General features: G+C 37.7%; 1 protein-coding gene across 1 annotated transcript; it reads left to right on the top strand.

Annotated features, from left to right (window-relative positions):
- Nucleotides 1-570: 570 nt before the first annotated feature.
- On the top strand, nucleotides 571-27,268 carry COG2 (component of oligomeric golgi complex 2). The gene is made up of 18 exons (XM_071431520.1): nucleotides 571-717; nucleotides 1,247-1,408; nucleotides 2,139-2,204; nucleotides 3,104-3,184; nucleotides 3,793-3,896; nucleotides 5,120-5,228; nucleotides 6,937-7,116; nucleotides 8,119-8,243; nucleotides 9,538-9,664; nucleotides 12,893-13,032; nucleotides 16,122-16,183; nucleotides 17,450-17,601; nucleotides 18,882-19,082; nucleotides 19,864-19,936; nucleotides 21,043-21,185; nucleotides 21,708-21,847; nucleotides 25,019-25,199; nucleotides 26,825-27,268. Exons 1-18 carry the CDS (start codon nucleotides 649-651, stop codon nucleotides 26,924-26,926), a joined length of 2,217 nt encoding a protein of 738 aa, XP_071287621.1. The 5' UTR covers nucleotides 571-648; the 3' UTR covers nucleotides 26,927-27,268.

The raw sequence follows: 27,268 nt of genomic DNA, 5'->3' as shown, positions 1-27,268 counted from the left end.
GTGCAGGAGTGTGTCCAGAGAAGGGTGATGGAGCTGGTGAAGGGTCTGGAGTGTAAGTCATGTGAGGAGCAGCTGAGGGAGCTGGGAGTGTTCAGCCTGGAGAAAAGGAGTCTTGGAGGTTCCCCACTACTCCTCTCTACGACTGCCTGAAAGGAGCGTGTTGCCAGGTGGGGATCAGCCTATTCTTCCAGGGAACCAGTGACAGGATGTGAGGAAATGGCCTCAATCTGCGCCAGGGAAAGTTTAGATCAGACATTAGAAGGATTTTCTTCACAGGAAGGGTGCTTGGACATTGCATTGGGCTGCCTAGGGAAGTGTTGGAGTCGCTGTCTCAGGAGGTGTTTAAGAAAAGACTGGACGCGGCACCCAATGCCATGACGTAGTTGCCATGGCGGCGTTCAGTGACAGGTTGGACCCCATGATCCCAGAGGCCTTTTCCAGCCTATCCAGCCTCCTGCCTCCCGGCCGTCCCCGCCGAGCCGGGGCGGGCCGAGCCCGAGCGGCCCCGCCCTGCACGCCGCCCGCCGGGCCCCGCCCGCAGCGCCGCCCGGAGCCCTCCAGGGGGCGCTGCGGCGGCGGCCGCGCTCGGCGGTGCCGCGCTGGCCGAGGGGCGGTGCCGCGCTGGCCGAGGGGCGGTGCGGGCCCAGCATGGAGGGCAGGATGAGCCTGCCGCGGGGCCCCGAGAACCTCTGCTTCGACAAGGACGAGTTCATGAAGGTTCGCGGGGCCCGGGGGTCGTGGAGGGGCGAGGGGCCTCCTGAGGAAGGGGGTGGCGGGTTCCCTGCGGGAGAGCGCGGCCCGGAGCCCTGGTGGGGATTTTACAGCTCCGCCACGGCCCTTCCCCCGGCCGGGGCTGCGAGGAGCGCCGGGGGTGTCACTGACAGGGGATCCGAGATCCGGCCGTGTCCAGGTAGGGCCGCGCTCCGAGACTGACGGGAGCGAGAGGCCTCGCTGCTTGCAGAGAGTAGAGCAGTTCTCAGTACTGAATTTCCACTCTTGGGTGTTGTTTAGTGGTTTGTTTGGTTTTTAAGTCTCCTGTATTTCGGGGAGCTGGTCACTGGATATTCAGCCCCACGACACTCTGTGCTTTTCAGCCTAAAAACTGAGAGTTTAACTACTGCGCTAAGAAGCCTTTTTCCCCCTAGGTCTTTAGTTTGGTCAGCTCACAGGCATATGGAGTACTTTATTTTGGGTGTGTTCCTTGTGTGAACTGTTTACTTACATCCTTCTCCGTTTCCTGTTTCAGGCGGATTTTGATGTTGATCACTTTGTGTCAGACTGCAGGAAACGTGTGCAGTTGGAAGAGCTCCGTGAGGATCTGGAGCTCTATTACAAACTCCTTAAAACTGCTATGGTAGAACTCATAAATAAGGACTATGCAGATTTTGTAAATCTCTCAACAAATCTTGTAAGTGTTACTAGTTGTACTGTGTAGTTCAGGCTTAATGTGGTTCAGTGGGATTTTTATTTTTCGTATGAAAAGTATATGGCTTTTATTTTGGCATTTTATGATTTAAGGCATCTTAAACTGATGTCTCTAATCCTTGCACTGAGACACCATTCCTGTAGAACTTACAGAATTGCTTTACAGAATTGCTGTTGGCCTGTACTAGATGTTTTATATGTATGCATTTTGTCTTGAAAAGCTGACTTGTTAGGGAGTTAAGACTCAGGGCAAACTTTGTTTCAAACTGTCAGCACTTTTAAAATTGAAGGAAATTAATCATTAAAATAGAACAGCAATGATAAAAGTAAGGCTGTTTTGAAGGATTCTTTTAGGAATCTTTAAACTTTTTGTATAGTCATAGTATCTTAAAAGATCCCCAACTTTGTGTCTGAAAATTGTAATTGTTCCAGTTATACAGATTCAAAGACTGAGACTTAACATACTTCTGAGAGGAAAAATTTCCATAGGAGGAAATTTTGTTTATCTTTTGGGTTTGTGTGAAAGCAGTCTTACATCTTTATGCTTGTATTTGAGATAACATATTTTTGCATTGAATTAAAAACTGGAAATTATGAAGGAAGTTATGTTTCCTCAGTTCTCTTTGAGTATCTGTAAAATGATAGGCTTTGTCAGTAATTCACATATGATCTTATCAAAAAAGTAATACATGTGTTTGTGGTAATTTCTTTAGGTTGGCATGGACAAGGCTCTCAATCAGCTTTCAGTACCCTTGGGACAGTTAAGGGAAGAAGTTATGGTATGTTCAAAACAATCATTGTCAACAGCTTGGTAAACTTCAGCTCGCTCTCATATGATATACAGAATGTCTTCTATTCAAGTTAATATTTGTTACAATAAACTCCTCTTTGAAAACTGATGACTAAGAAGCATTGTATTTTCAGGCACCTGTATTGCAGTAAATGTTGGTTTCCCATAGTGCATTTCAACCAAGAGATAAAGAGTTTTTAAAATTTGACAAGTGAATAGACTCTTGCAAGACAAGTCTATGGAGATATCTTGAAGCTGTTTTAATATTTGAGTAACTTAAAGGTGATAGAAAATTCAGATGCAGCACAGTCCCTTTATGGACTTACTTTCCTCAGTGTGTGGTTTAACCATAAAACATTACACTTTTGAAGGTGGAGCTTATTTTGGCTCCCCCACACTGACTTGGTATTTATAGGAAGGGGCAATTTTTGATCATCTTGGCAGCCAGTTCAAAAGGATGCTTGCTGCATAAATGTGCCTTCAAAATATCACACCCCTCATGTCTAACAGAAAACAGGGTCAGCTAGCATAGAGAAATCCTTATTGCATGAAAAATATTATTTAAAACTGATTTGTAACTCCAGTTGCAAGACATAAAAACATAGTGGGTTGATTGCCTGCTTTTAGGCAAAGGTAATTTGTTCTCTCTAAGGTAATAAAAAATGGTTATGGTGGAAGTAATTATATTTGCAGTGGCAATACCTAAGGAGCAGGTTCTACTTTCAGTTATTTAGTTGTATTTATGGCTTTTTCACTTGATATCGTGTAGCTTTTATTACTCCTGTGATCTAATTAATCTGTGTCTTAAGTTTAGATTTATTTTTTTTTAGGTTTTTTTCAACCCTTAAATGGGAAGCAAGCTTCACATACTGACTTTTTCTCTCACAGAGTCTTAAGTCATGTGTCAGTGAAGGGATTCAAGCAGTAGATGACCGAATGACTAAACAAGAAGACATTAGAAGAAAAAAGGTACAACAGATAGTACTATCTTTAAAAGATCATCCTTAGGATAACTTTTTGCCATTAACCCTGAGAAAATGAAATTAAGAAAGTTCTATGCTGTCTAGATGAAGCTGTGCAGGATTTTGTACTTGTAAAATGTATTGACATTTTGGTTGACAGACTTCATATTTTACAGTGTCTAGTAGATCATAAATCTTTGTTTTACTGTTGTTGCCCAAAACATATGTTTGATTTAGTTGGATTTTTTTTTATTTTGTAATAGTTGCTCTTGTTTCTGACTGCAGTAGCATATAAACCTACTTATTATGAATGGAATTGAAGTACAGCTGTTTAATTTTTGTGGGCAGGAGACACACTAACACTTGTCTTTGTGCTTTGAAAAACATCAGGGATAGGAACAACTGTCCTACATCTGTGACAAACATTTATTGGTGGTGTTTAATGGACATATGTGAGCAATAACTTCAACTGAGACATGACTCAAGTGTTAAGATAAACGGAGAAAACTTAAACTAGAAAAAAACCAAAGAACTAAGAAACCATCTAAAATATTTTCTTTAGGTGATGTCAGTTGGGATTGGGGTTAGACATGTAAAATATTACTTTAATTACAGATGTGTGTCCTGAGACTTATTCATGTTATTCAGTCTGTGGAGAAAATTGAGAAGATTCTACATTCCCAAGGCACTAAAGAATTGTCCTCATTAGAGGGAAACAGGTAAAAAAATTGTAATGCTTACCTTTGTTTGTAGTTGATGAGACTAACTTAATTTCATGGTGTTGTTGAAGGTGAATTTACAAACAGTATGAGGTATCTTTAGAAATGTAACTCTGATGGAATAAATTACTGTAATTTTAGTATTTTCTTGGTTTTAGTCTTCCGCAAGCCAGTCATTCACAGAACATGTAACTCAGACTCCAAAGTTCCAAATTACTCGTGGTGCTTTCAGTAAGCAAGCTTTGTAAAGTTAGTGTGCAGTTATTTTATTTTATTTTATTTTATTAGAAGTCACCAATCCTCTCATGTCTGAAATACTCCCTATAGTTTATTCCAATGTCATTTGTAAGTGAAACAAAACAGTTTTTCTTGTTTTCCCAGCTTATATGTAAGTGAAAGGACCGCTGCAAGAATAGCTTAAGGCAGACAAGGCAAACCTAGTACAAGGAAGGTTTGTGACAAATTCCAGTCAAACCTCTTCCTCTGCCTTTACTGAGGATTGCAGGGTGTCCTTCAGCCAATTTTGGAACTGATGTACCAGTCATGCACTTGAAAGGCTTGACTGGGATGCAAGTACAATTTAAGCTGAGGGAAGACCCAGTGTGAGACTGTCTCTTCAGCTCAGTGTGCTGGATCACATGGTAGGGGGGGTAGGTGTACCAGAAAGTAGGTTGATACCTAGAGGGACAAAAGCAGATGTTTCCAGTCAGGTGAGGCATTTTGCAGAATTAAGTTTGCAGTTAAGATCATACTTGAAGAACTGAAAATTCGGCTCATTATTGGGATTGTGTGGGCTTGAGAAGGGCAGGACTGTTTCTCTAGAGATAACTATCATTAGTTTTACTATATGACAGAGTAAGAAAGAAAGAAATCTGGATGGTGAAGGTCACCTGGAGCAGTTTCTGAGCTCTCTTAAGACTGACATTCCATGTGATAATAAAACTGCCATTTAGGAGAAAGTGCTTCATACTGCTGAGGCAAGAGCTTATGTTCCTCTCAGCTTCTGCTTCACCCACTTCATGTAAGAGCTGCAAAACAGCGCTAATCATGTAGCGTGCTCCAGATCATTATTGCTTGATTGCAGTCATTATAGTAGTACCTATCAGAATTCAAAATATTGAAACTACAAAAAATTCAGGGAGAGCTCTATCTGTTACTGATGAGAGAGAGTTGGTTTGAAAGGATCTAACTGTGTATTCTCATTTGTATCATCTCTCTTCCAGTCCACTTCTAACTGGACAAGTTTTAGAGAGAATTGCCACAGAATTTAATCAACTACAATTTCATGCAGTACAAAGCAAAGGAATGCCCCTTTTAGACAAAGTGAGACCAGTAAGTATTGCATGACACGACACTTAACACTTGGACAGTCAAAGAAAACCAGTGTAACTGGAAGATAAATGCCTGTTTCCACAGAGTTTTATTGAGTTAATTTATGGAGAAAAATGGGTTTCATGAGGCCATTTTTATCAGTTGACTAGAACTATTGCTTTTTCTGAGGATTTATGCCCTGTTTGCTTACTTCTTTAGGATAAATTACTGAGAATAAGAGCAGGAAATATGACAGACATTTTTGTCAGCCTAATGTATCTTGCAGTTCATATGCTTACTGATACTGAGGCCTCGTTCTAGAGATTTACGTTGGCTCTGTTAGCTGCCATGTACAGACCAGAATATAAACGGAATGTGCCTACATAGTGGCTAGCTTGAATATATTCAAGTTTGTCTTCTCATGAAATTATGCTGGCCATTACTAATCTCCCAGTATGCTCTTTTACCTACTGTAAAAGACTAAGTGATGTTTTGGTGGGACTTTTTTCTTCGATTCATTCAGTGGGGAGAGGGGATAAATGAAAACTTGTGCTAAAAGAAAGCTGTGAATGTAGAGATGGGGTAATGCTTTAAGCTGATTCTCATGAGGGTGTCATTCTTAATGGCTTTCAAGCTATTGAGGTTGTTCAGAGTTGCAGTTTGTGCCTCTGCCTGTTGGCAATACAAACTTGTTTCGGCTCCAGATATCCATGGGATCATTTTGTTACATGGACAGTTTACAAGACTCTTCTGGCCACTGAGCTGGATATCAGACTTGGATATTAGCAGCAGTGAGCATGAGCAGCAGAGTAGTGTATGGGATGGGAGAACATTTGTCACGTGGTGTTTGCCAGGACTTCTGACCTGTACCTGTTGTTGCTAAGGCTCATCAGAATGTAGCTTTCATGACCAGTCAGCAGTTGGGTTCCTGGCTTTGCATGTTCAGTACAAATTCTCTTAATCATTTTAGGATGGATGGACACAATACAACATGTAAAAAGAGAGAGAAGAAATTTTACTGGCTATATTCATAGTTCAACTCTGACTGCCTTAATGTGTGTTGCTGATCTTCCTTCACATGCAGAGTTATAGGGCCAGGAGTATATCTGCAGGTAGTGTAGCAATGGACTCATTGCTACACTAGTCAGATCTAGTAGAAAAGATGTCATGGGAGATCAGGAAAAATTATTTGCAAAAAGGAGAATATGTGTAGACTGAAGAAGCTGTTTGGCAGAAGCCAGAAGGAATCTAATTTCTTTGGTGTTTGCTAGTGTCACTCAGTGTCATTGGTTTGTGGTAATTTGACAAGTAGTGCTGGGTACACGCTGTCTGTTTAGTCTCTGACAGTGAGGGATAAATGCTACAATTGTTATCCCTGGTCACTTACTGTAAATCTTTTGTTTATTGTCACATACTGGTTCAGTTGAACAAGGAACAATTACTAACTTATTTCCTCAGGATAAACCAGACCTGATACAAGTTACCGTGGAACTTACAACATATAGAGCATAATAATTGCCTTTAGGTTTATTATAATAAATCTTGTCTTATATAGCATCAGTAGCCAATTAAGTTTGTGTTAATGGTCATTGAACACTGGCAGTTATCAAATTTTTGTACTTTGCAAGTAAGGATAGAAAACTGAGGCACATCAGGATGCATTTGCTTCAACAATGATGACAGGCTTTGATTTTGGCTTTTTCTGACTATATTTTCTTTCTCTTTGTAGCGTATAGCTGGAATAACAGCCATGTTGCAGCAGTCTCTGGAAGGGCTGCTCTTGGAAGGCCTTCAAACGTCAAATGTTGACATAATACGCCACTGTCTACGCACTTATGCAACAATTGACAAAACACGAGATGCAGAGGCATTAGTTGGCCAAGTGCTTGTAAAACCTTATGTAGATGAGGTAAGATAACATAAAAAAATTCCATTTGTTTTCCAAGCATGTTTATTTTTCCTGTGAACCTCCAGCTTTTGTTAGCAGCTTCAAAATATCTTTGTGGAGAGAACAGGAGAACTGAACCACAGCAAAATGTCAACTTGGTTGTTGTTGCTATTTAAGAAGAAAAGGATGGAGGAATTCTCTTACTTGCCTGTCACCAATTTTGAGTTATATCCAGGGTGGATTCTTTTTCTTACCTCTACTTTTCTTGGGCTAAAGAATCAAAAAACCAAACCTCTCCCATTTAGGACAGGTTTCCATTGGGTGTCTGCCACATACTGTAACAGCTGCTACGGTGTAGGACATGTCACTTTCCCCTCAGTTTTCTGAGGCTCTGTTCTTTCACCACTTCTGCACCATTCCACCTGTTTATGTTGCAAGAGGCAAATGTGTTCAGACGTTGGAAGAATACCAAGAAACAAGCTGTTGTTCTTTTCCTACTGTCTTCTCTTTGTGGCAGAGATTATCCCTTTTCACTGAGTATGAGGCACTGTCCAGACAAACTGATTCGCTAGCTGTGTTAAAGGTTTAGCAGTGTCACAGAAGATGCTTTGCTTTGGCTTGCCTGTATTTGGGATTGGACCAACCACCTCAACATTTAGAAGGAGTTTTTACTTTATTCTGAGTTTGATTAGCTTTTACCAGTTCCCTCTTTAACTTGACAGACTGCTTCAGGTGACAGTGATGTGGCAGTGCAGTGGGTTGGGAGCCAGACATAGTGGCTCAAATTAAAAAGAAAGGATCTCCTTCCCATTTTTGGGCCAGTCTTGGCAGTTAAGAGTGCTGCTTTAAAGGAAGTAATAAATCAGGCTGGCAAGTTATACTTGGAAAATATAATGAAAAAATAAGTAATATACTGACTATCCCAGTATTTGAGATTATAGTGTTAAGAGTTTTGAGAGTCTTGCATTACAGCATATTTTATATTCACTTTTCTGGCATTTAACATTGAGCTGTTCCTGGCAGGTGATGGTGGAGCAGTATGTGCAATCCCACCCTAATGGCCTCCAGGCTATGTACAATAGGCTCTTGGAGTTTGTTCCTCATCATTGTCGCCTCCTGCGGGAAGTAACAGGGGGAGCAATTTCCAGGTAAGTATCTTGGGCTTCTCAGCTGCACTGAAGTCACAACAAGTATCATATGCTTTGAAATCCTTTGCATTATCAGCTTCCATGCACTAATGACTTAGCTGGCCTTTCCTGAAAATTCTAGTCAAGTTTGATTTGTACCTCATGCCTCTGTTTCTCAAAACAAATCAGTGAACAGACTTTCCTGGTGCTGCAGCCCAGACCTTCAGAGGAAGCAAACTCAATCCTGTATTTCAGTAGTAGAAGTGAGTCCTTCTACTACTGAGTGAGCATAATACAATGTGTCAGATAACTTGTTTTTTTGAACCCATTAAATATGATTGTGCACTTCATCCAAGGAGAAGAGCATAATAAAGCTATCAAAATATAAGTTTAGAAGTTATTGAGTTAGTGCACATCAGAAAAGTGGGAATGGTCCTCAGTGGTTTGACTGATTTATTGTGTGTACCAAAACTACAGGTTTAATTTATTTGTGCTTCCACTGTGTTCTCAAAAAGTGCTTAATTCCTTATGCAATTAAATTACCTGTTTTTCAAGCTTAAATAATTCAGGTCTACTGAATTGTATCCATTTATTCATCTCTTTGCAGGATGGCTAATATAGCAGAGTGCTGTAATTAGCAGAACTATGGACATAGCCCCTAGGGACTGCAGAATTGCTTTTCTAATTAGTCATCCATTGCTGAGCTTTTTATGACTCCTAAGTTTTACTAACATTTTAATTCTTTCAATCCCTCAGCAAGTTTTAATCGTTCTTCTTAATAATGGAATGTTTCTACTTTGTAGTGTGGTGTACTAAATTGGAATAGAATGCTATTATCTCTTCTGCTCTCAATTTTTAAGTTTTCAAAATCAAGGTACCTTTTGATCTTTTGATCAAACACAATATGTATAAATACAGTTTGGAACAATTAGGAAGAAGTTCTCTTTTTCATTGCATTAGTCACATTATTCCTACTTGGTAGGTCTTGGAAGTTTGGAGATATTAAAACTTGAATTATACCTAGGATTTCTCAGCTGAAATGTACTAATTTTCCAGTACACACTTGCAAAATAGGTAACTGATAAATTTTTAAAACACTTTGAGAGTTACAAAAAAACAGCTTTGATTTGATAAGACTGTGGAATCGGATAAGAAGTCTTCAAAGGAAGAACAGTTTAGGGAATCAGTATAAATATGTAAAAAAATTTCATTGCATTTTGTCTAGTGCTGTGCATCTATTCTTTTAGTGATTCCTGCCTCCAAATAGAAGTCTGGTGGTAAAATATAACCATGGAATAATTGCAATTTTTTTCAGTGAAAAGGCAGATATTGTTCCTGGATATGATTTCTTAGTGAACTCGGTGTGGCCAGAAATAGTACGTGGTTTGGAAGAGAAATTACCATCACTTTTTAACCCTGGAAACCCAGATGTGTTTCATGAGGTAATTAATTTCCATTTTTTCCATTTCTAATTTCTGTGACAGACACAAGAATTTAAAGAGTCATGTTCTCTAGCTTCTCCCCCCCTGCTGCTTTTGTGTAAATTCATGTTGTTGCATGGCTTGGAAGAGGAGGTTATCTCAAACCACTTGGTTCAATTTTCATAGGAATTAATTCTTCCCTCAAGTTTGTTAGGAGAGCTTGCACAGAAGTTACTGGACACCATTTAGTCAGGTGAATTAGTGTTTATTTTGGGAGTAGAATTGCAATGTTATTGAAGGTGGGAGTGGATAGCTCCAGTGTTCACTCAAGTCTAGAACTGCTGTATAGCAGGAGCTGTCATTAATTAAATACCTGGGTTGCAACTTACTTTTTACTATGGGAAGATTTAAAAAATTCCTTGTTTCACTTGCTTGTTTTAGCTTTTGCTCTCTTGCAGTACTGCATATTATGTTGTGATTATAAACACAAGTCAACTAAAACCTGAAAATATTTGGCAGTGCCATCAGGTTTAGAAAACAGAGAGAGTATTTCTCTGATATCACAAGCTTACATTAAATAATGAATTTAAAGTACTTGTCACTCCTGTGTTTTCTTCATTGGTAGTGCTGCTCTGTCTCTAAAACATCATCTTTTACTAATGGTGAAATAGATTTCTTGGTCTAGTATGAAGATCTTCTCTGGCAGCGCTTCACTTGTGACTTGTGTGTTGCAAGTAGAAAATAGGAACTCTCTGCTTTTCCTCATGTCCTGCCTGCTTTGTGTTTAACCATGATTACTGAAAAAATTGGAGTTTTTCCCCCTGACAGTTTGACTTGTGATTAGAGTGAAACATTTTATTTTCAAGATAGAGGCGTTTGGTTTATTTAAAAAACACCAATCAATCGAAAAAAACCCAGTAAAAACCCAGCACCCCCCCATGACTTCCAGGTAAATGATGTTGTAAGTCCAAAGTACTTTCCGTACTGCTTTTGACTACTTAAGGGACTCATAGTCATTAAAATCATTAAAATATTTTACTTTAAAATCAATACAAAGTTGAAATGCCAAGTGTAAAAATGCTATTACACCTATCTAAAGACTAATAGTTCTGAACTGAGAGGGAGGGAAAAACTCTTTAAAATTGTTTTGCTCTGATGATGAGCCAAGTAATGCTACACAAATTTTAGACAATAATCTTGTGTCTCCATTTTCTAGGTTGATAGAAATGCAGAACAGTTTTTTTCTCTATGTGTATTTGCATATATACCTATGTATAGGTTTAATGCAAATAAGTTTGAATATGCTGTGTTTTCTGTTAAGGGGTTTTTAAGTGTGGAAGAGAGAGAGGGATTGAAAGATTTGTTTTAAATCCTTTAAAAATCAGACTGGCAATGTTAAGTATGTTAAAATAAGCGTTTGTGCGACATGACTTTTTAAAATAGTTTCAGCTATTCTATTCTGTGCCTTTCTTTGAGTTAGATGTGTAGTTTTATAGGTATTTGAAAAGAATACTTCTTTTATCCCTAAACATTCATTTAAGATTAAGTTTAGATTTCTCTGTTTGAGAATTGCTCCCTTTTGGTTCCCAATTTTACTTTTCTTAAATAAATGTGCAGTCAACAATCCAATCCTAGAAGTTGAAATAGGAACCAGTCTTGCAGTTAATTCCTTCTCCTGGATATAATGTTTTCAATATTGAGATGTCTCTTGAGGTGCCTTCTATTTTGAAAGTGATGGGTCTCTACAGAGTGTTTGGTTTATATCTCTGACTTACACTTAGGGTAGCAGAGCATTAGCAGCTTGTTTGCCTTTTTACAGTGCTGAGTTTATTATCTAAGAAAGGAGGTCTGAAAGATAACTAATCTGTCATTCAGTCTGGGTCTAACTCCCATACCTTTTATGGGTTCATTGTGTATAAATACAACCAGGTTAGGAGAAAAGTAGTTACTTAAAAGCTTTTGGATGCATTTTTCAGAATATTATCTTGACACTGAAACTACCACGTCACAAGAAAGGTATTCTGTAGTTATACCTTTAATAGAAAGTTATGAACTTACTGAGATACCCAATACTGAGGCATCCCTGTGGCAGTTCATGTCCTTTGTTCACAGGAGAGTTTTTGAGAGCAGGCCCTCTAAGCAGCAACACAGGGGCTTCTCCTGATAATGTTTTACTGCTTCACAAGAGGCAAAATCACCTGGCTCCTGTAGTGCTCTGGATTGTGGATTGAGCCCTAACCCTGCAGTGAAGTCAGAAGCACTGAGAGATTGTCAGGCTTATTTCATTATTTCAGTAGTGGATTTATGAGAATATATGATAGGTTTTATGGCTGTTTCCTGATTTTTTTTTTTACTAGAAGAAACTTGCACAGAAACCAAACTAGCTTTCTGTTCATAGAAGTAATTTTAACTGCAGTTGTGTTTTAATTTTAAATTTATTTACCTAAGTTTCATGGTCTGTTAGAAAGGTCTATTTTGTATGAAATAACATTTTTTGTACTGTTTTACTTCTGGTTTTCATCAAGTATTTGGCTTTCTGCTTTGTGCATGATTTAACTTATTATTTCATTATTTTCAGTGTTCTCATACTATTGAGACCAAATCCACAGTATGTTTGGGGATTAATGTAATTTTTTTTGCTTGCAACCAACTTAATACTATTCATAAACATCTTATTAGAAGTATACACTGGATGAAGTTAGTTTATCTGAAATTGTTTGAAGTTCTTCTGCATATATTTGATATTTGCAAAATATTTTTAGGGAAACAGCTCTAGAAATTCTTACAGTACAAGTCCTGTGTAACAGACAAAAATATTGTGCTTCCATTCTCATGTGCAGTTGGCTTTGTGTACTTCTGAGTTTCATTCCTGATTGTTTCTCCTTGTTGTGTAATTATATCTGCTGCACCTGACTCTGTTCATACTGTGCAGCAGCACCACCCCAGTGATTGAGCTCAGAAATAGTCATGAATCTCTGATCAGTTCTGCTTGATCAGTGTGCTTGGACAGTTTTATGCTTTTTAGAAATGTCCTTACCATAAAGTAACACTTTGAAGTTAATTTGATTTCGGTGTCTCTGCAGCCCAGGCTTTTAGCCTTGTATGATTAGGTGATGAGGGGCAGTGTCAGCCCATCCTCACCCTTGAGCTTAGTTGTGGTGTAGTACAAGTGTTCTGCTGAATGGGTGGTGGCCCTTCTTGTTTGCTGGGAGCCTGTGTGTGACCAGAATGCTCCTTCTCTTCCTGCAGAAATACACCACCAGTATGGATTTTGTACGGAAATTCGAACGGCAGTGTGGCTCCCAGGCCAGCGTGAAGCGGTTAAGGGCTCATCCCTCTTACCACAGCTTTAACAACAAATGGAATCTGCCTGTATATTTTCAAATAAGGTTAGCATGCATTTTTTTGTTCACTCTTAAGGTCACACTTCTTCATTGTTCAAAATCTCACTTGTCAACAAATCATATGGAAATCAAGAATTTAATTATGTCAAGTAACTTTTATATATCTTTCAACAATTTAGCAGAAAACCACATAACTACTCTTCAATATGTACTGTGTTGTTACACCAGATTTGATAAGCTACTCATAAGACTTTCAGGAACAGATCCAAATAAGTCTTGAATTCTTGTTTCAAATTATTTTTCTCCAGTGTCCCTGAAACTAAGCTGTATGTTGAATGCTACTTATGCAAATCCAGAGGAATACTTACTGTGAAGGAAGAAATTTTTTTTCTTAGAGGTATAGAACTAAAGGACTTGAGAACTTTCATCTTTTCCAGACCTAGCCATGTTTCTGACATTCTTTTTGTCTCACACAGGAGGTACTCTTTAAATTGTAGCATTGCCTTCCCAAAGATTGTCCTCCTATTCCCTGTTCCTGAGGAGCTAAGTCGTAACTTCTGGGATATTTTAGTAGCTTCTGGGATATTTTAGTAGCAGGTCTGATGTATCTATAATGTTTTCTTTTACAGACCTTGCAGCTAGAAAAGAACAGAGAGACCCAAGAAAGTCCTTTCTAAATTCTAGTAATGTTAGAATTTGAATGAACAAAATAGAATATAAAACTGTATTTTTAGAAAGGGTAGTGTGTACGTCTGATTGTAGGGCTGGAGAGCAATCCTCCAGGCAAGGAACAGAACCATTGGTGAAGTCTGCTATGACCCAGCTGTGCCATGTGTAATGTGTCTTGATCCAAAGCCTTCTGAGAGCCTCTTAAAAAAACCCCAAACAAACAAAAAGTGGAATTTCCAAAAGAGGGGGAAGAGAAATTGATGTTTATTTTTAACCTGTGTCACTTTAGTGGCCTTTTTTATTGCACAATTCTGTAATTGGCAATAACACTACCACAGTCACATTTATACAGTTTCTTTAATCCAGGGGGAATCTACACTTGTGCTGAAAAATGCCATCTAGGAATCTTACGAGTGGTAGAGTTAATATAAGTGACAAGAACATGGGGCTGGGAGCTGGGTCTTAATATTTTGGTGGTTCATGGTGTTTTGTAAAACTGTAGTCACAACATCTGATACCCTGATTTTATTTTTTTTTTGCTTGCACATCTGTTCCTGCAGTTGTGTAGTGAACTGATAAGGACCTGTTACTCAGAAAAAAAATTACTGATTTTCAACTCCAGTCAATTTCCCCAAACTGCTTAACTGTACAAATATTCATGCTGGCCCAAGGGAAGGGGCAGGAGTATTCACTACATAGTGGTGCACAGACTAAAAGTGTCTGTGGGACTGCAGCCATTATGAACCTTTTAACAGATATGTATCATTAATTGCCCTTTTTGTCTCAAGCCCAACTTTTCTAGTAGGAGGCCAATTGATCAAACTTTGATAATCTTGCTCATAAAATTGAAATGGAGCTTCAGCATATTTCTCTTCAAAAATGTTTGCCATTAGATATTCTGAGCTCTGATTGATTAAAACACTTTAAAAAATCATTTTCCTTTAATCCAAGATTACTGTAAGACTAAATAGTGTACTATTTTGGGAAATGTTTGGATAACAGCAGCTGATTCATCTTAAATTATAGTATTCCTTTATATTGGCATAATATAACTTTGGAAGTACCCATTAATTCTTCAGTGCATAATTGTGAAAATAATACAACATATTAATTATATATATCAGGGAAGCTTTCTCTTGATGTGTGTTAATATCCTTTAAGTCATACAAGATTTTGATTGAACTGTTATCTCACACTTCAGCATTTATAGTTAAGATTGTTTGGTGTTTTCTTTTTTCAATTACAGAAATTCACCAGAAAAATCAGCCATTACTAAAGCCTTTAGAAATGATCCTTTGAGGAACAGATGGATGTTAAGGCATTTCTTCTGTAGCAGGGCTGGCACAAACAGCACCAGTAACTCTTTCCCATGTTTTCATTCTTTCAGTCGTGTCAATGCAGCTGATTGTGCCCTACACTGGGGAAATGATTTCCTATGTAAGACATACTCAGCAAAAATTACATTGTCATTAAAAACCTTATTCTGTTCTCTAATCCTTTTCACCAAGAGACTTAGACACTGCTCTGTTGATGGAAGCAGGGCATAGGCAGAACTGAGGCTTTGAAGCCATTTCACAAACGTGTTTAGTTGCTAAACATCCATCCTAGTCCATTAGGAGTTTGAGCAAAAAAAACTAGATGGGCTCCTGTCCTGATCTGGAAATGATAGTTAAGAGACTTTAAGATAAACCCTACAAGGTTGTAATTACTCAGTTTGATAGAAAGACTTACAGAGTTGCTATGATGCACATAAAAGCAAAAAAGAGGAAATCACTGACAACAGAACTTTCTACAGGGAAGCTTAAAATCATGCAAGTATGGAAAAGTATCAGAGGTTTTAATAACTTCTGCTGTTATACCTAAAAAATTTTGGAGATGTCATTTTGGTTTGGGGTTTTTTTTGCTTTGAATGGTGAATTTTTTTAAAAAGGGTATTTTAAAAGAGGAATTAAACAAACAAAAGAAAAAAAAACCCAAAAACAGGTGTCCTTGAGGAACTACTGATTTTTATTGGGTACAGAATTGTTTGCAGAACCTTATGTTACTGCTCATTAACAAGCATGTAGAAATCTGGAGCTCCAGTATCATGTGACATACCTGAAGGTTAAAGAAGGTCAGTTTGATTGCTTATAGTTTAAAAACAGTAACAAAACAAAAAATTTCCCTCCTCAAAAAGCTGAGGACTTGTCACTCTGTGAGCTATCATTTTGATGATAGTTGTGGTTTGCAACCACAACTTTAATAATATCCCAAAGTATAAGCTTTGTATGTGCCTGTAAAATGTCAAATGTTCTCTTTCATGTGTTTGAATGCTAGTGTTAAGTTGGGCAAAAATAACCCCAGGTTTAAAATCTGTGTATGTCCATTGATAGCACATAGAAATAGTACTAAAGTAAACATTGAAAAATGTTTAGGCATCAGTTTAAGCAATGAATTGTGATATTCAGAATTTTTCTTTCTCACAGATTCAGAGAAATAGCAGGGGCCTTAGAAGAAGCACTTTCAGATACACTAGAGGAAGCACCAGGTAAACTTTTTTGCAAAAATATTTATTGTAAAGGAATCAGTTGTATAAATAGCAGGGATCACTCTGTCTCTTGAGTGTTCAGTAACATGTATCCCGTGGTTCACATTCAATAGTAAGGAATTCTTTCTGACTGACTGTTCAAACAGTATAAAACATTGTTGCAGAGATGGCAGTGTGAGAATTCTGGTCAGTGATCATTTTGCTTACTAAAAACCCCTCTTTAGCAGCTGTCACTGACATACTTATGGAAGCATCCCTCAGTGCAAGAAGGAGTTGTTAGCATTTGACATGTCCTAAGTGAACACCAAAAGACTATGCTGTGTTATTGGGGCATATTTTTCTTGATGTTGTAGCAATGTACAGCACTATGTAAAAATGGCTGTCTGTTGGCAGCATTTAGGCTTGCTATCATTCATAGAGTTGGTGTCTGCTCCAAAAATATACATTGATTTATGAGGAGATGAGGAGGTATACACAAGAGGAATAACCTGATACATCCATTAGAAGCATATTGTAATCAGAAGAACTAATTTCAGCTAACAGTGAATATTTGTGAAGAAGGTATCTACAGACACCTAAATGTCTGTAAGTGTGTATCCATGCCCTCTGAGGCAAACCAGGAGAAAAAAATCCTAATGGAGACAAAATATGTATACATCTTACCACTTCAATTCCTAGGCCTGAAACTTGCAGACACATTCCTTATCTTTCTAATTGTATTCTCTAAAATGTTAAAACTATGTAAACTGCTTTAAATGTAAAACTATGTAAACTGCTTTAAAAGTATTTTGTTTAAATATGGACATTTGTACAGTATTTAAAATAAATATTTATAGCAAATATCTCATGTAACTGGGAGAGGAGCATAACTGGGAGAGGAGCAATAGTTTAGTGGTAAGGGAGTATTATGTTATGGCTGGCAGGAATATCTAATGTAACTTCTTCAAAAGACTGCCAAAAATTATTTTGGAAATGTTATTTCCTGAAGTGGATTATCTGGCCAAGCTGTTTCTGCCTTTATTGCAGGCAAATTCTCATTTCTTGCTTTTGCCGGCTACAGCAAGACTTTGGTGGAATTTGAAATCTAAAGCATTGAGGAGATAGTATTTTAAGGGTTTATTTCAGGCAGTGCCTAATGCATTTCTATCTGATGATTGTATCTTTTAGGAAAGATCTTGGGTAAATCTTGGGTAATGCAATTACACTGATGTTGCATCTTTTAAAAGGTGCTTAGGAACTTGACCTTTGTTTCCTGATCATTTCTAGCTGGGAGCTCCTTCTGTCTCTTGGCCACCCACATGGTGTGGGCGAGTCTTGTGAAGTGCTGGTCGGATCAGATGTTTGTGCCGCTGTTAGCGCACCGCCTGTGGAAACTCAGCCTGCAGATCTTGGCACGCTACTCCGTGTTCATCAGCGAGGTGAGAGAGAGCAGCCTGCTCTAAGGGGCTGGTGATGGGGTGTGGCCATCAAAAAGAGACTCTTTGAAGCAAAATATGTGACCTCTTTTTAAGAGTTCTTTTGTCAAGTTAATGGTTTTTAACCTTCAAGCAGTACATGAGTTTGGCTTATAAAAAGTATCACTGCAAAATACGTGATTAGTCACAAGTATCAGTACTGTTGCAGTGCTGCTGTCTGCTGCTTTGGTGGTTGCCAAAGCTGTACTTCATGCTGCTTAATTCTGCCTCTAACACTGAAACAAGAAGCCAAAATCTTAGTTCTCTTCTGTTTGTGTGTTGTTGATTGAGTGAAGTTGTGAAACAGAGCCAGGGAAATAATAACCCTGCAAATAAGAAGGAGTGATATAATCTGGATCAGTTATTTAGTATTGAGAATGCAAAACCAAAGTTTCCTGGACAGCTGACTCAGCATCAATGATCACTGCTTTTGAGCAGAGAAAATGTGCTTTGCTCTTGTACTGCCTGCTCCCAGCCATACAAGTGAGCCCCTGTTTCTTGTGCCATAGAGAGACAGTACAATAGAATAATTAGGATTTGAAGAGATTTCTGGAAGTCATTTGGTCCCAATTCCTACTCAAAATAGGGCCAGTGTACATGAGGTTGTGCAGAACATCTTAAGTTGAATTTTGAGTATATTCAAAGATGGTGATTGCACTCTTTCCTGGTAATGCTGGTCTAATGATTGATTGTTTTTTCCTCCTTTGTGATCAGAATTCCTCTTGGTAAGGTACATATCCATTGCCTATTACTCTCTCACTGTACCTCAGGGATCAATCTGATTCTGTCTTCTCTATACATGCCCCTTTGATAGTTGTAGATGGAAGTAAAACCTCCATTTATAATTTCTTTTGTGACTCAGTGACTTAGTTCTCTCAGCTAAATCAGCTCATGCAAAGTACTGATAAGTACCAGAGTTAAAACAGAGTAATCAGGGGAAGCACTTGCCTGACAGCAGAGAGCTTGAGGAGGTGGAAGAAAGGAGTTGTTTGACAGCAGGACTGGACTACCCTCTCTTAACCTTAATTAGAGAAATTTGTTCTAAATCACCCAACTTTGTAGTGCACTCAAAATTTTTTAACATTTACTTTTTGCATATTTTAGTAATGGTATTTGGTAATATCCCTTGAAAATGTGGCATTCTAATGCTGAAGTCTTACAAGTCCTTTATGCACTGTTTCAGTTTGTCCAGCTTTAACTGCCTTCACTGTTGCTAGGGTTCACACTTCAATTTGATGTTTCAGGTTTCTGTAAGGCCCATTTCCAGTGAAAATACAAAGGAGAGCAAAAAACCTGTGCCAGTTGGTAGAAAGGAATCTTCTTTAAGCCTCAACCCCAGTGAGGACCAAGGAAATGGATCTTCTCCAGAAAGTGTGCCATTGTCTTCTATATCTAGTACTCAGCTGATATACGTTGCTGCAGATCTGGACAAACTGCAGGATCGGGTCTGTGCTTTTGGCTTTACTTAGAAAGACTCTTCATCATTGTTTTTGGCATCTTGTAAGAGCATTAAATTGTTTAAAATAATGTACCATAATTATTTTTTAATCTTAAATGCCAAAACTTGGGGTGTCTGATACCTGAAATACATGGCTTACTCTGTGCTTATTTGGAATGGCAGATTATGGGCAAACCACCTCAGGTATTTAAATTATTTTTATCAGTAGCTGCTGGGCTTAATTCCTAAAATAATATCTTTCTGCAGTTTTTTGGTGTGAAGAGTCACTCTGCCAATCTTACCTTTTCTAGTGAAGTCTCTGTTGCAGCTTGGAGTGTGGTGCAACATTCAGCTTTAGTGTGTTTGTTTGCTGGTTTTAGTCTTTGAGGTTGGAAAAGGTTTTATCATCATGATTATGCTTGATTAATGATCCAGAATCTTGAGGAGAGATGTATGTTGTTAATTGTCTCCCAGTAGGGATGATTCCTATGTATTTATTTTCAGTAAGGCTGAATTTTCTGTAATTTGTGAAGTTGTAAATTGCAGGAGGTTTTGTTAATTCTAAATTATTTCCTCTGAGTACAATAATAAGGTAGAGGATTTAGTGTGTAAGCCTAAATTCCTGTGCATATTGTAAAGTTTTAGTATTGATTGCACAGAGATGCAGTAAAACCATAGAAATTGAGGGTGTTTTGTGATGCAATTCAAACTTACAGGATGTAAGAAAAGAAATTAAAATTTTTATAACATTATTATATCTCTCTTGATTTTGGGTTTTTTTTTTTCAGATTCCTGACATCTTAGACATGATTAAACCAAAGCTTGAAACAATTGGCTTCAAGAATATGTCTTGCATTGCAGGTAAAACTGAGAGGCTCCTTCTCCTTTCTCCCAAATCCCCTCTGCCAAAAAAATGAAATCAACTTTTACAGTTTCATTATTTAGGGTGAAAGTACTTAATGAAATTTGCCTTCTGTTTAAATTGTTAAATAGAAACAGTCTTGAACAGATCTGTTGAGTCTAGAAAATGCTTAACAATTAAAATTGAGTGAGTCTAAAGTGCTTTTAGGATTTTTCTCCAGAAAGTGAGGACTTTATCCTAGAAGATTCATATCATTAAACTTTTGAAATAACTGGGGAAGAAGACATAAGAGAGGCTTTCCGTTATCCAGTGGAAACTAAAATATTTTTCTAAAATATTGTTCTCTCTTAAGCCTGATGAGTCATTTGAGGCAGAGGGTTATCAAAGTATCATAGTTAAATACCTTAACTTTAGAAAGTAGAAGCAATTCAGTATTTTAGTCTCCTTTTTTCTTTGGGTTGGTTTGGTTTTTGGGTTTGTTGCTTTGGTTCATTTGTTTGTTTTTTTTCATCTGATCATTCTTTATGTGAAATACGGAGTTTGATTTTAATTTAATAATTAAAGCTAGGCATGCATGAGTGAACTAGTCCCTGTCTGCAAGCATAGCCAGGAGTTCTGCATCATGAATTCCACTGAAATCTCTAAATCAGAGCTACTGGTAGATGTCCAAGTCTATTAGAGATGTAGGAGTTTGTGCACATCCCCTGCTCCGTAAATGGTCTGTAACCAATCATGGCTCTGAGTTGAATATACTCCAGTAATTCCATTGGGAATTTAGAGAGAATTTCACACAGTTTATTTGGAAGGTCAGAGCCTTTTGATTCAGGCCCTTGCCTCATTGGTAATACTGGAAAAACTTTTGAACCTGAAGAATGTCACTTTACTGCACTTGTCTTTCCTTTTCTCTATCTGTGTTTCTGGCTGAGGAATGGTTGGTATTACTGGCAGTGTTTTATAAGTGGCTGCTGTGTATTTATTTGGTAAGCATAACCTGTACTTGACACCAGATAGTGAGTGGGATTAGGAAGTTGAGGGGATTCACATAACTTGTGTTGTGTTTGGGCAGGGTAGCTCAGTTTGAACTTCAGCATTTTTACTTTAATAGGAGCCTTGGAAGATTCAAAGACTTCTCTATCAGCCTGTGTGCCTACCTTGAATAACAGGATCATCCAGGATCTCAGTGAGTCCTCCTTTGCATACCTGAAGAGTGCACTGGAAGTTCCAAGATTATATAGGAGAACCAACAAGGTCAGTGCTGCTTGCAAATGAAAAATTAAATCTCAGAAGGGCCTGTGCTGAGATTATTGTGAGTTTTTTGAGTCTGTCCGTATCTGCTTGACAGAGCCCATGACAATGTCTTCAACCTAGTGAAGTATAGTACAAAGCTGTAGGTATTTTAACAAAGTGTAATAGTCTGTTTTGGGCACTGAGTCTGCTCAGCTTTGTCTGGAATCAGTGTAAGCAGAAAGAGCATTCAGGATCATACCCTGGTAATAGGAATGGCTGGCACATGCATCTCTGAAAAGATTTGGGCATTTTGAACCTTGTTCTCTATTATATTGCTCTGTATAGCACTACTGAATAATTTTGTGGTGGTGTCTTCCCTGTGTATAAAGATCTCTTGTTCACTTGTCCTAAATGGTTTATGTATCTCTTTGCTTTAGGTACAGGATTAGCATTTTTTACCTGTGCTAGAATTGGGTGTTGATGCTTTGAGTAAGTAAATGACTGGTTCCTTCTTCCCCAACTTGTTTCCCTGTCATCTGCCAGGAGGTGCCAACTAAAGCTTCACCTTATGTTGACAGTGCTCTTAAGCCTTTCTACCGACTGCAGAATGACTACAGAGACACCTTGAAGCAGCCCATGATTCATCAGTGGTTGGAAGGTGCTCTCTCTGAAAGCACACAGAAGTAAGAAAACCATACAGAACATTATTTGCCTTAGTTAAAAACTCCAATGTCTATTGAACAGGCACAGGAAAAAAAACTAAATGCTATGAATTAACACAACTGTAAAGAAAATCAAAATACAGCACTCTTTAGGTGGGATATATTTCCTTTGATTTACTCTCATATTGCATGTTCAGCAGATGAAAAGCTGGGCAGGGAATCCAAAAACCTGGTTCCTGCTCAGATCTGTGCAAACCATGATGAGGTGGATAGGACATTTGAAAATTGGGTTACTTCTGGGAATGCAGCAGTGAACTAAAGATGTGCAGAATTGATGTAAGACCTTAAACCCATTACTTTCAATGAAAGTTGCTAATCTTGTTCCTTTCAATGAACAGTGGTTGAATTTTTAAGAACTTGAGTTCTACTGTCCCCTTTGTCTTCTTTACTGTATGCAATTATTATCCAACTTTTTAGTGGTTTAAAAAAAAAGCTTTGGGCTTTTTAAACTGCTGAAGAGCTAGTTGTTCACAATTTTAATAAGGCAGTCATAAAGTAATACTTTCTTTAGCAGATCTGTTTCCTAGTTAGCATCTTGAGGGTTTTTGAACACGAGTAGTCATATGCATTGGGATCCTTTATGGATTTTTTTCCATTAGTCTAGCTGTATTTTAAATTCTTACTGCTGTATTTTAAATTCTTACTGAGCAGGGATTTTGCATTTTGTGAGTTCTGCCAGTTAAAGCATGTAACTTGAAACAGCAATATTTGCTTTTGTATGAAAGTTCTGCCAGAAAATTTCACAGGACACCTCCTACTTTTTGTGTTGTGGACAATTTACTCTTTGTGTTAGCTATATTTTTTTTATCTCTAACCTTGCCTAAAACAAAGGAGTCGCTGTAGCCTATTTGGATTTTTTTTTTCCTTTTCCCATGTTTATAGTTTTGCTTTGTTGGTTTTCTTTTACCTTTCTGACCGTAGATGATAACATCAGAAGAATCCATGCAGGTTAAAGTATAATGTTGCTTTCTGTCTGTCCTTACATGGTTTTTCCCAATAATTCTTTGCATATTATATTGTCTGTTGGCTGCTGCTGAGCATAGACTGATTTTTTTTTCTTTCTGAGATTTAACTACATAGTAATACTGAGGTTTTAAACCATAGTCAGAACATAAGTTTTTTCTTGTCCTTTGCCTCCTTATGCCTCCCTACTCTTCCTCTTCTGGTACCTTTCAGAATAGACATAAAATTGTTAGACAATTTTACACTTTCACCAACCATCCTTAAAATTTTTCTTAAGTATTTTGGACAGGGCTAAGCTTAGGTTGATCTTGATTGCACTGGCCATTTTAATTTTGCACAAAACCTATTTTTTCAAGCTTGGTGTCTCTTTACCAGTTTTTAGTGCATGGAAAAAACCTTATTGTTATTTGTTAAGTAACATTGCTGAAGAACTGCAAAGATTCCTGGAATCTCAATCCACTCAAGATTATTGAGCTAAAATATCTTGGGGTGAATTCTTGTCTGTCTCTCTACATCTGTGTGCCTGGTTAGTCCTTTTAACGCTTAAGTAAATCTGGTGACAGCATGCAGAGTAGCTGTTACATAGTTCCTTGGACCCAACCAGAGCTTTTTTTGCCCCCAAAAAGCAGTTCTTCACTTTCCAAAACTTAGATTAAACATAGTGGTGCTGCTACTTGTGAATAAAATTATTTCAGCAGTCCAGTCCAACTCTTAACAGAGTCATAAAAATTTGAAACATTGAAGTGGAACAACATGGTGGCAGTGGTTAAACACCAGTAAGACTCGCAGGTTCATTTCTTAATTCCTTAGAATTTTCTTCAAATTCTCTTTTCATGGTTTGTTGCTACTATTTTCATCATTTTGTTTTAAAATATCTTATCCTCACTGACAAGCAACAAGTCAAAGAAACTGAATTTCTTACACAGAGGAGTATTGTAGTCTATTTATTGAGAATACAAATGCAAATAATTAATTTCTTGCTGTGCTAATACATTCTTATGTATTATCTATTCACATCCAAATGAAGAAAAAACCAGAAAAGAGCATAAACTAGTTAAAAATCACTGGGGCTAAATTTGCTTAAATGGCAGAAGGATTTAGGAGTACAACAGAAGTAGGAATTAAGTGAGTGGGACTAGGAAATACCAAGATACAAAAAGAGGACACGACTGACTTTTACTGGAATACTTTTGCTTTTCATAGAATGCTGTCGTGAAACAAGTTTCCATGGCACTGGCGAGCACTTTTTCTTTAGCCATCCCTATCTAATTACTTTTTAAAAAGCTTTTCTGCTTTTTGTTGCCTCCTTGTTTAAAATCATCAGGAAGATTGTTTCAACTCTTAATTCTTACAGTAATATTTTTCATAGGCTCTTGGAAAGTTAGGTATTTTAGCAAATTACAGAACATAGCTCAATCTGGTCATTTCTCTCATGAATCTTTTAACTTCCCATTGTTGCCCTGTTTTCCCTTCTTATTGTTAGCTCACTGTTAATTTGTATGATACGCTCTTCCCACTTAGGCATGCGGTTTCAGTCCATAAGACTTTTTGAACTTTTGTTGGGTAGTTGATGTTTGATTTTATGCTTTCTTTAATGTGGATTCTTTCTCCATGGGCAATGGTGTTTTATTTTATCTCTGACATTTCTAAATTAGGGTTAGGGTTCTTCTGACTTTTCCTGCCAGCTTCCTGAGATTCCTGTTTAAATCAGTTTCTTCATTTTAGAAATAGGCATTTCTGACTGGTGTGCCTATGTGTGCTGTCATATACACTTTTATAACTTGCCTGAAAATATGTGGGTTTTGGTCTGTCTAGCTGTTATTCCTGTCCTGATTATAAAATTGAGTATTATCAGTAGTCTATTGATTGTAAAGAGAGGCTGATTTTGACTGTTTAAAATTGAGCAGTTGCATTCCTTGGTCACTATTGAGCACAAACATCTTGAACAAGTCAAAAATGTCTTCAAGACTGAATAGTAATCTTCAGATTAACCTCTGGAACAAATAATGGAGATACTGGTTAATTGGTAATGCTCATCAGTATCTTCTTTGCAAGGGAAGCCATTCCTTCTGGCATTGTTCAGCAGGGCCAGTGATGTACTTCTGTGTATGAAGTCAACTCTTCTGTAAAGTGGAATTTTTTCTTTCTCATTAACCTTCCTTAATTCAGGTATTATGAAACTGTATCTGATGTGCTCAGTTCTGTTAAGAAAATGGAAGAGAGTCTAAAAAGGTTGAAGCAAGCAAGAAGAACTGCAACTTCAAACCCTGTTGGTACAAATGGGGGCATGAGTGATGATAACAAAATCCGACTCCAGCTGGCCTTAGACATTGAGTATTTTGGAGAACAAGTAAGTTATGACAAACGAGTTTCTTCTTATTATAAATAGTTTTGGAAGGGAGATGGAAAAGGAAAGGGAACCTTGACTCCAGTTTTGGTCTTGAAAGCTTTGCTGGTGTGGGTTTGGGTTTTTGTTTTGTGTTTTCACATTTGTATAAAGGAGATTATTTCAGACCTTGGTGATTATAGATACCAGCAATGCATACTTTCCTATCCTTTCTTGTACAAATGCAAAGCGTATATTTCTTACTAGTTAAAATTCAAGTACTGCTCAGTGCTTGGAAGCATTAAGAAGAAACACTGTCTTTACAGATGAGAGGGCAGGGACCTGACTTAGGTCTGATAGAAACTTCTTTATGGCCCTTCTTTTGTTTGTCTTCTGTGGGGGTGTTTCCAGCCTTGACTTTCTGCATGGTCAGGGTCTGTTCCCAAGAGCTGTGAGGATGTCAGCCTGATTTGTTGTGCTGCATAACTGTAAGTGCTTCTCAGTGCCAAATACGAAATTTTAAATAGCAAACCAGAAAATATTCCAGGAAATGTATGCAGTAGCTACATTAAATTGTATAAACATACTGTTTTGTACTCCTTTATTTCTAAAAATCATATCTATTCCAACTAAGAGTCAAATCATATCTATTCCAACTATGGTATTCTATCATAGCTATTCCAGCTAAGAGTGTATATCATTATGCCAAGGAATTGTCTGATCTTGTTTGTGAGCAGATACTGTTGATGCATTCTAACAGGTAGATTAAGTCTGCTTGTGTGTGAGCAGATGCGCAGATGCTTTTCTCAGATATGAGACTAATCACAATTGGGTGGAACTGTGGAGATCTTACTAACAAAAACTATTATTTGTCAGCTTTTCCCTGGGGTTGAGCTTTTGTTCTTCTTTTCCATGACTGCAGTGTGATTTTAAGCTGAACTGGGACGGATTATTCATGATCATTTGGAGATGTTTTGGTACATGTGACTATTACAAAGAGGTGCAGCAGCAAACACCTTTTCAGAATCACTTCATTATGGTTTTAGTTAGATCCAGATTTTTTTGCTTCGCTGCACTCTTAATTTTTTCATGGCCATATTTTTCTTATTGTCAGAACAAGAGATTTCCTGGCTAAGAAATTACTTGCAGCAACCTCTGTAATTGTAGAGTTGTTTTTGTCTCCCAGGAAGTCCAAGGCTAGAACCATAGGCTTTTGCAGCCTATTGAAATGCTTTCACCATCATGCTGTTGGCTCTTCTTGGATGTATTCACGTTGATCTTTAAAGTATTGCCCAGAAACTTCATTCAGAGTGGGAAAAAAAAAAGAATCAGTTGAAATCAATGCATTAAAACCAACTGCAGCCAAGTTTCTCTTTCTGATTGCTTCACTGGGAAACTTCCAGCTGGCTTTAGTTACAAGTTGCCTAGAAGATGGTAAAATATTTCCCTGCAAGACACTTCTGTAACTAGAGAGACTTAACTGAGCAAAGCTGGATGCAAATATTTATAGTTTGCAGTATATGCAGTTGTGTTTTTTGCCACATGTCAGTACAAGAGAAAACATAGGCTTCACTAAGTATTTTAAGTAGAATAATTATTGGGTTTTCAGTGTTTTAAAGAAAATTAATGGATTTTCTGTATCTTTTTAGATCCGAAAGATGGGACTGGAAACAAGCAGCATAAAAAGCTTTTCAGCCCTTTCAGAGCTGGTTCTAACTGCCAAGGATCAAGCTACAATGGAACCATCCTAGATATTTTTGAAAGCATGTGATTGAAGATAAACAACGTCCCTAAAAGAAAGAGAGAGAACTCTGCTTTGTTTTACCAAATAAATAGCAATTAAGTGCTTCCTAAAGTATCTCAAGCAGCAAATCAGTGTATCTTCTGCCTTGATGAACTTGCTTCACCAAAAGACTGAGACTTTATCAGTTATCCATTATATGGAAAGCAATCAAAGTTCTAAACTTTCTACTATAGAATAAAAGTAGAAGAAAATGTTTTTCTTATTTTTGTTGTACAACTTGAAATGTACAAGAACAAAGTTTTATGTTGAAAATTATATGTAATAAATTGTCTTCCTAATGTTTAATGTA

Source organism: Agelaius tricolor, unplaced genomic scaffold, assembly GCF_023055355.1.
Source record: "Agelaius tricolor isolate 1412-34295 unplaced genomic scaffold, bAgeTri1.0.p SCAF_1, whole genome shotgun sequence".
In the NCBI taxonomy this organism is placed as follows: domain Eukaryota; kingdom Metazoa; phylum Chordata; class Aves; order Passeriformes; family Icteridae; genus Agelaius; species Agelaius tricolor.
The sequence above is the reverse complement of the archived record's forward strand: the minus strand, read 5'-3'. Positions and strand labels throughout refer to the sequence as shown.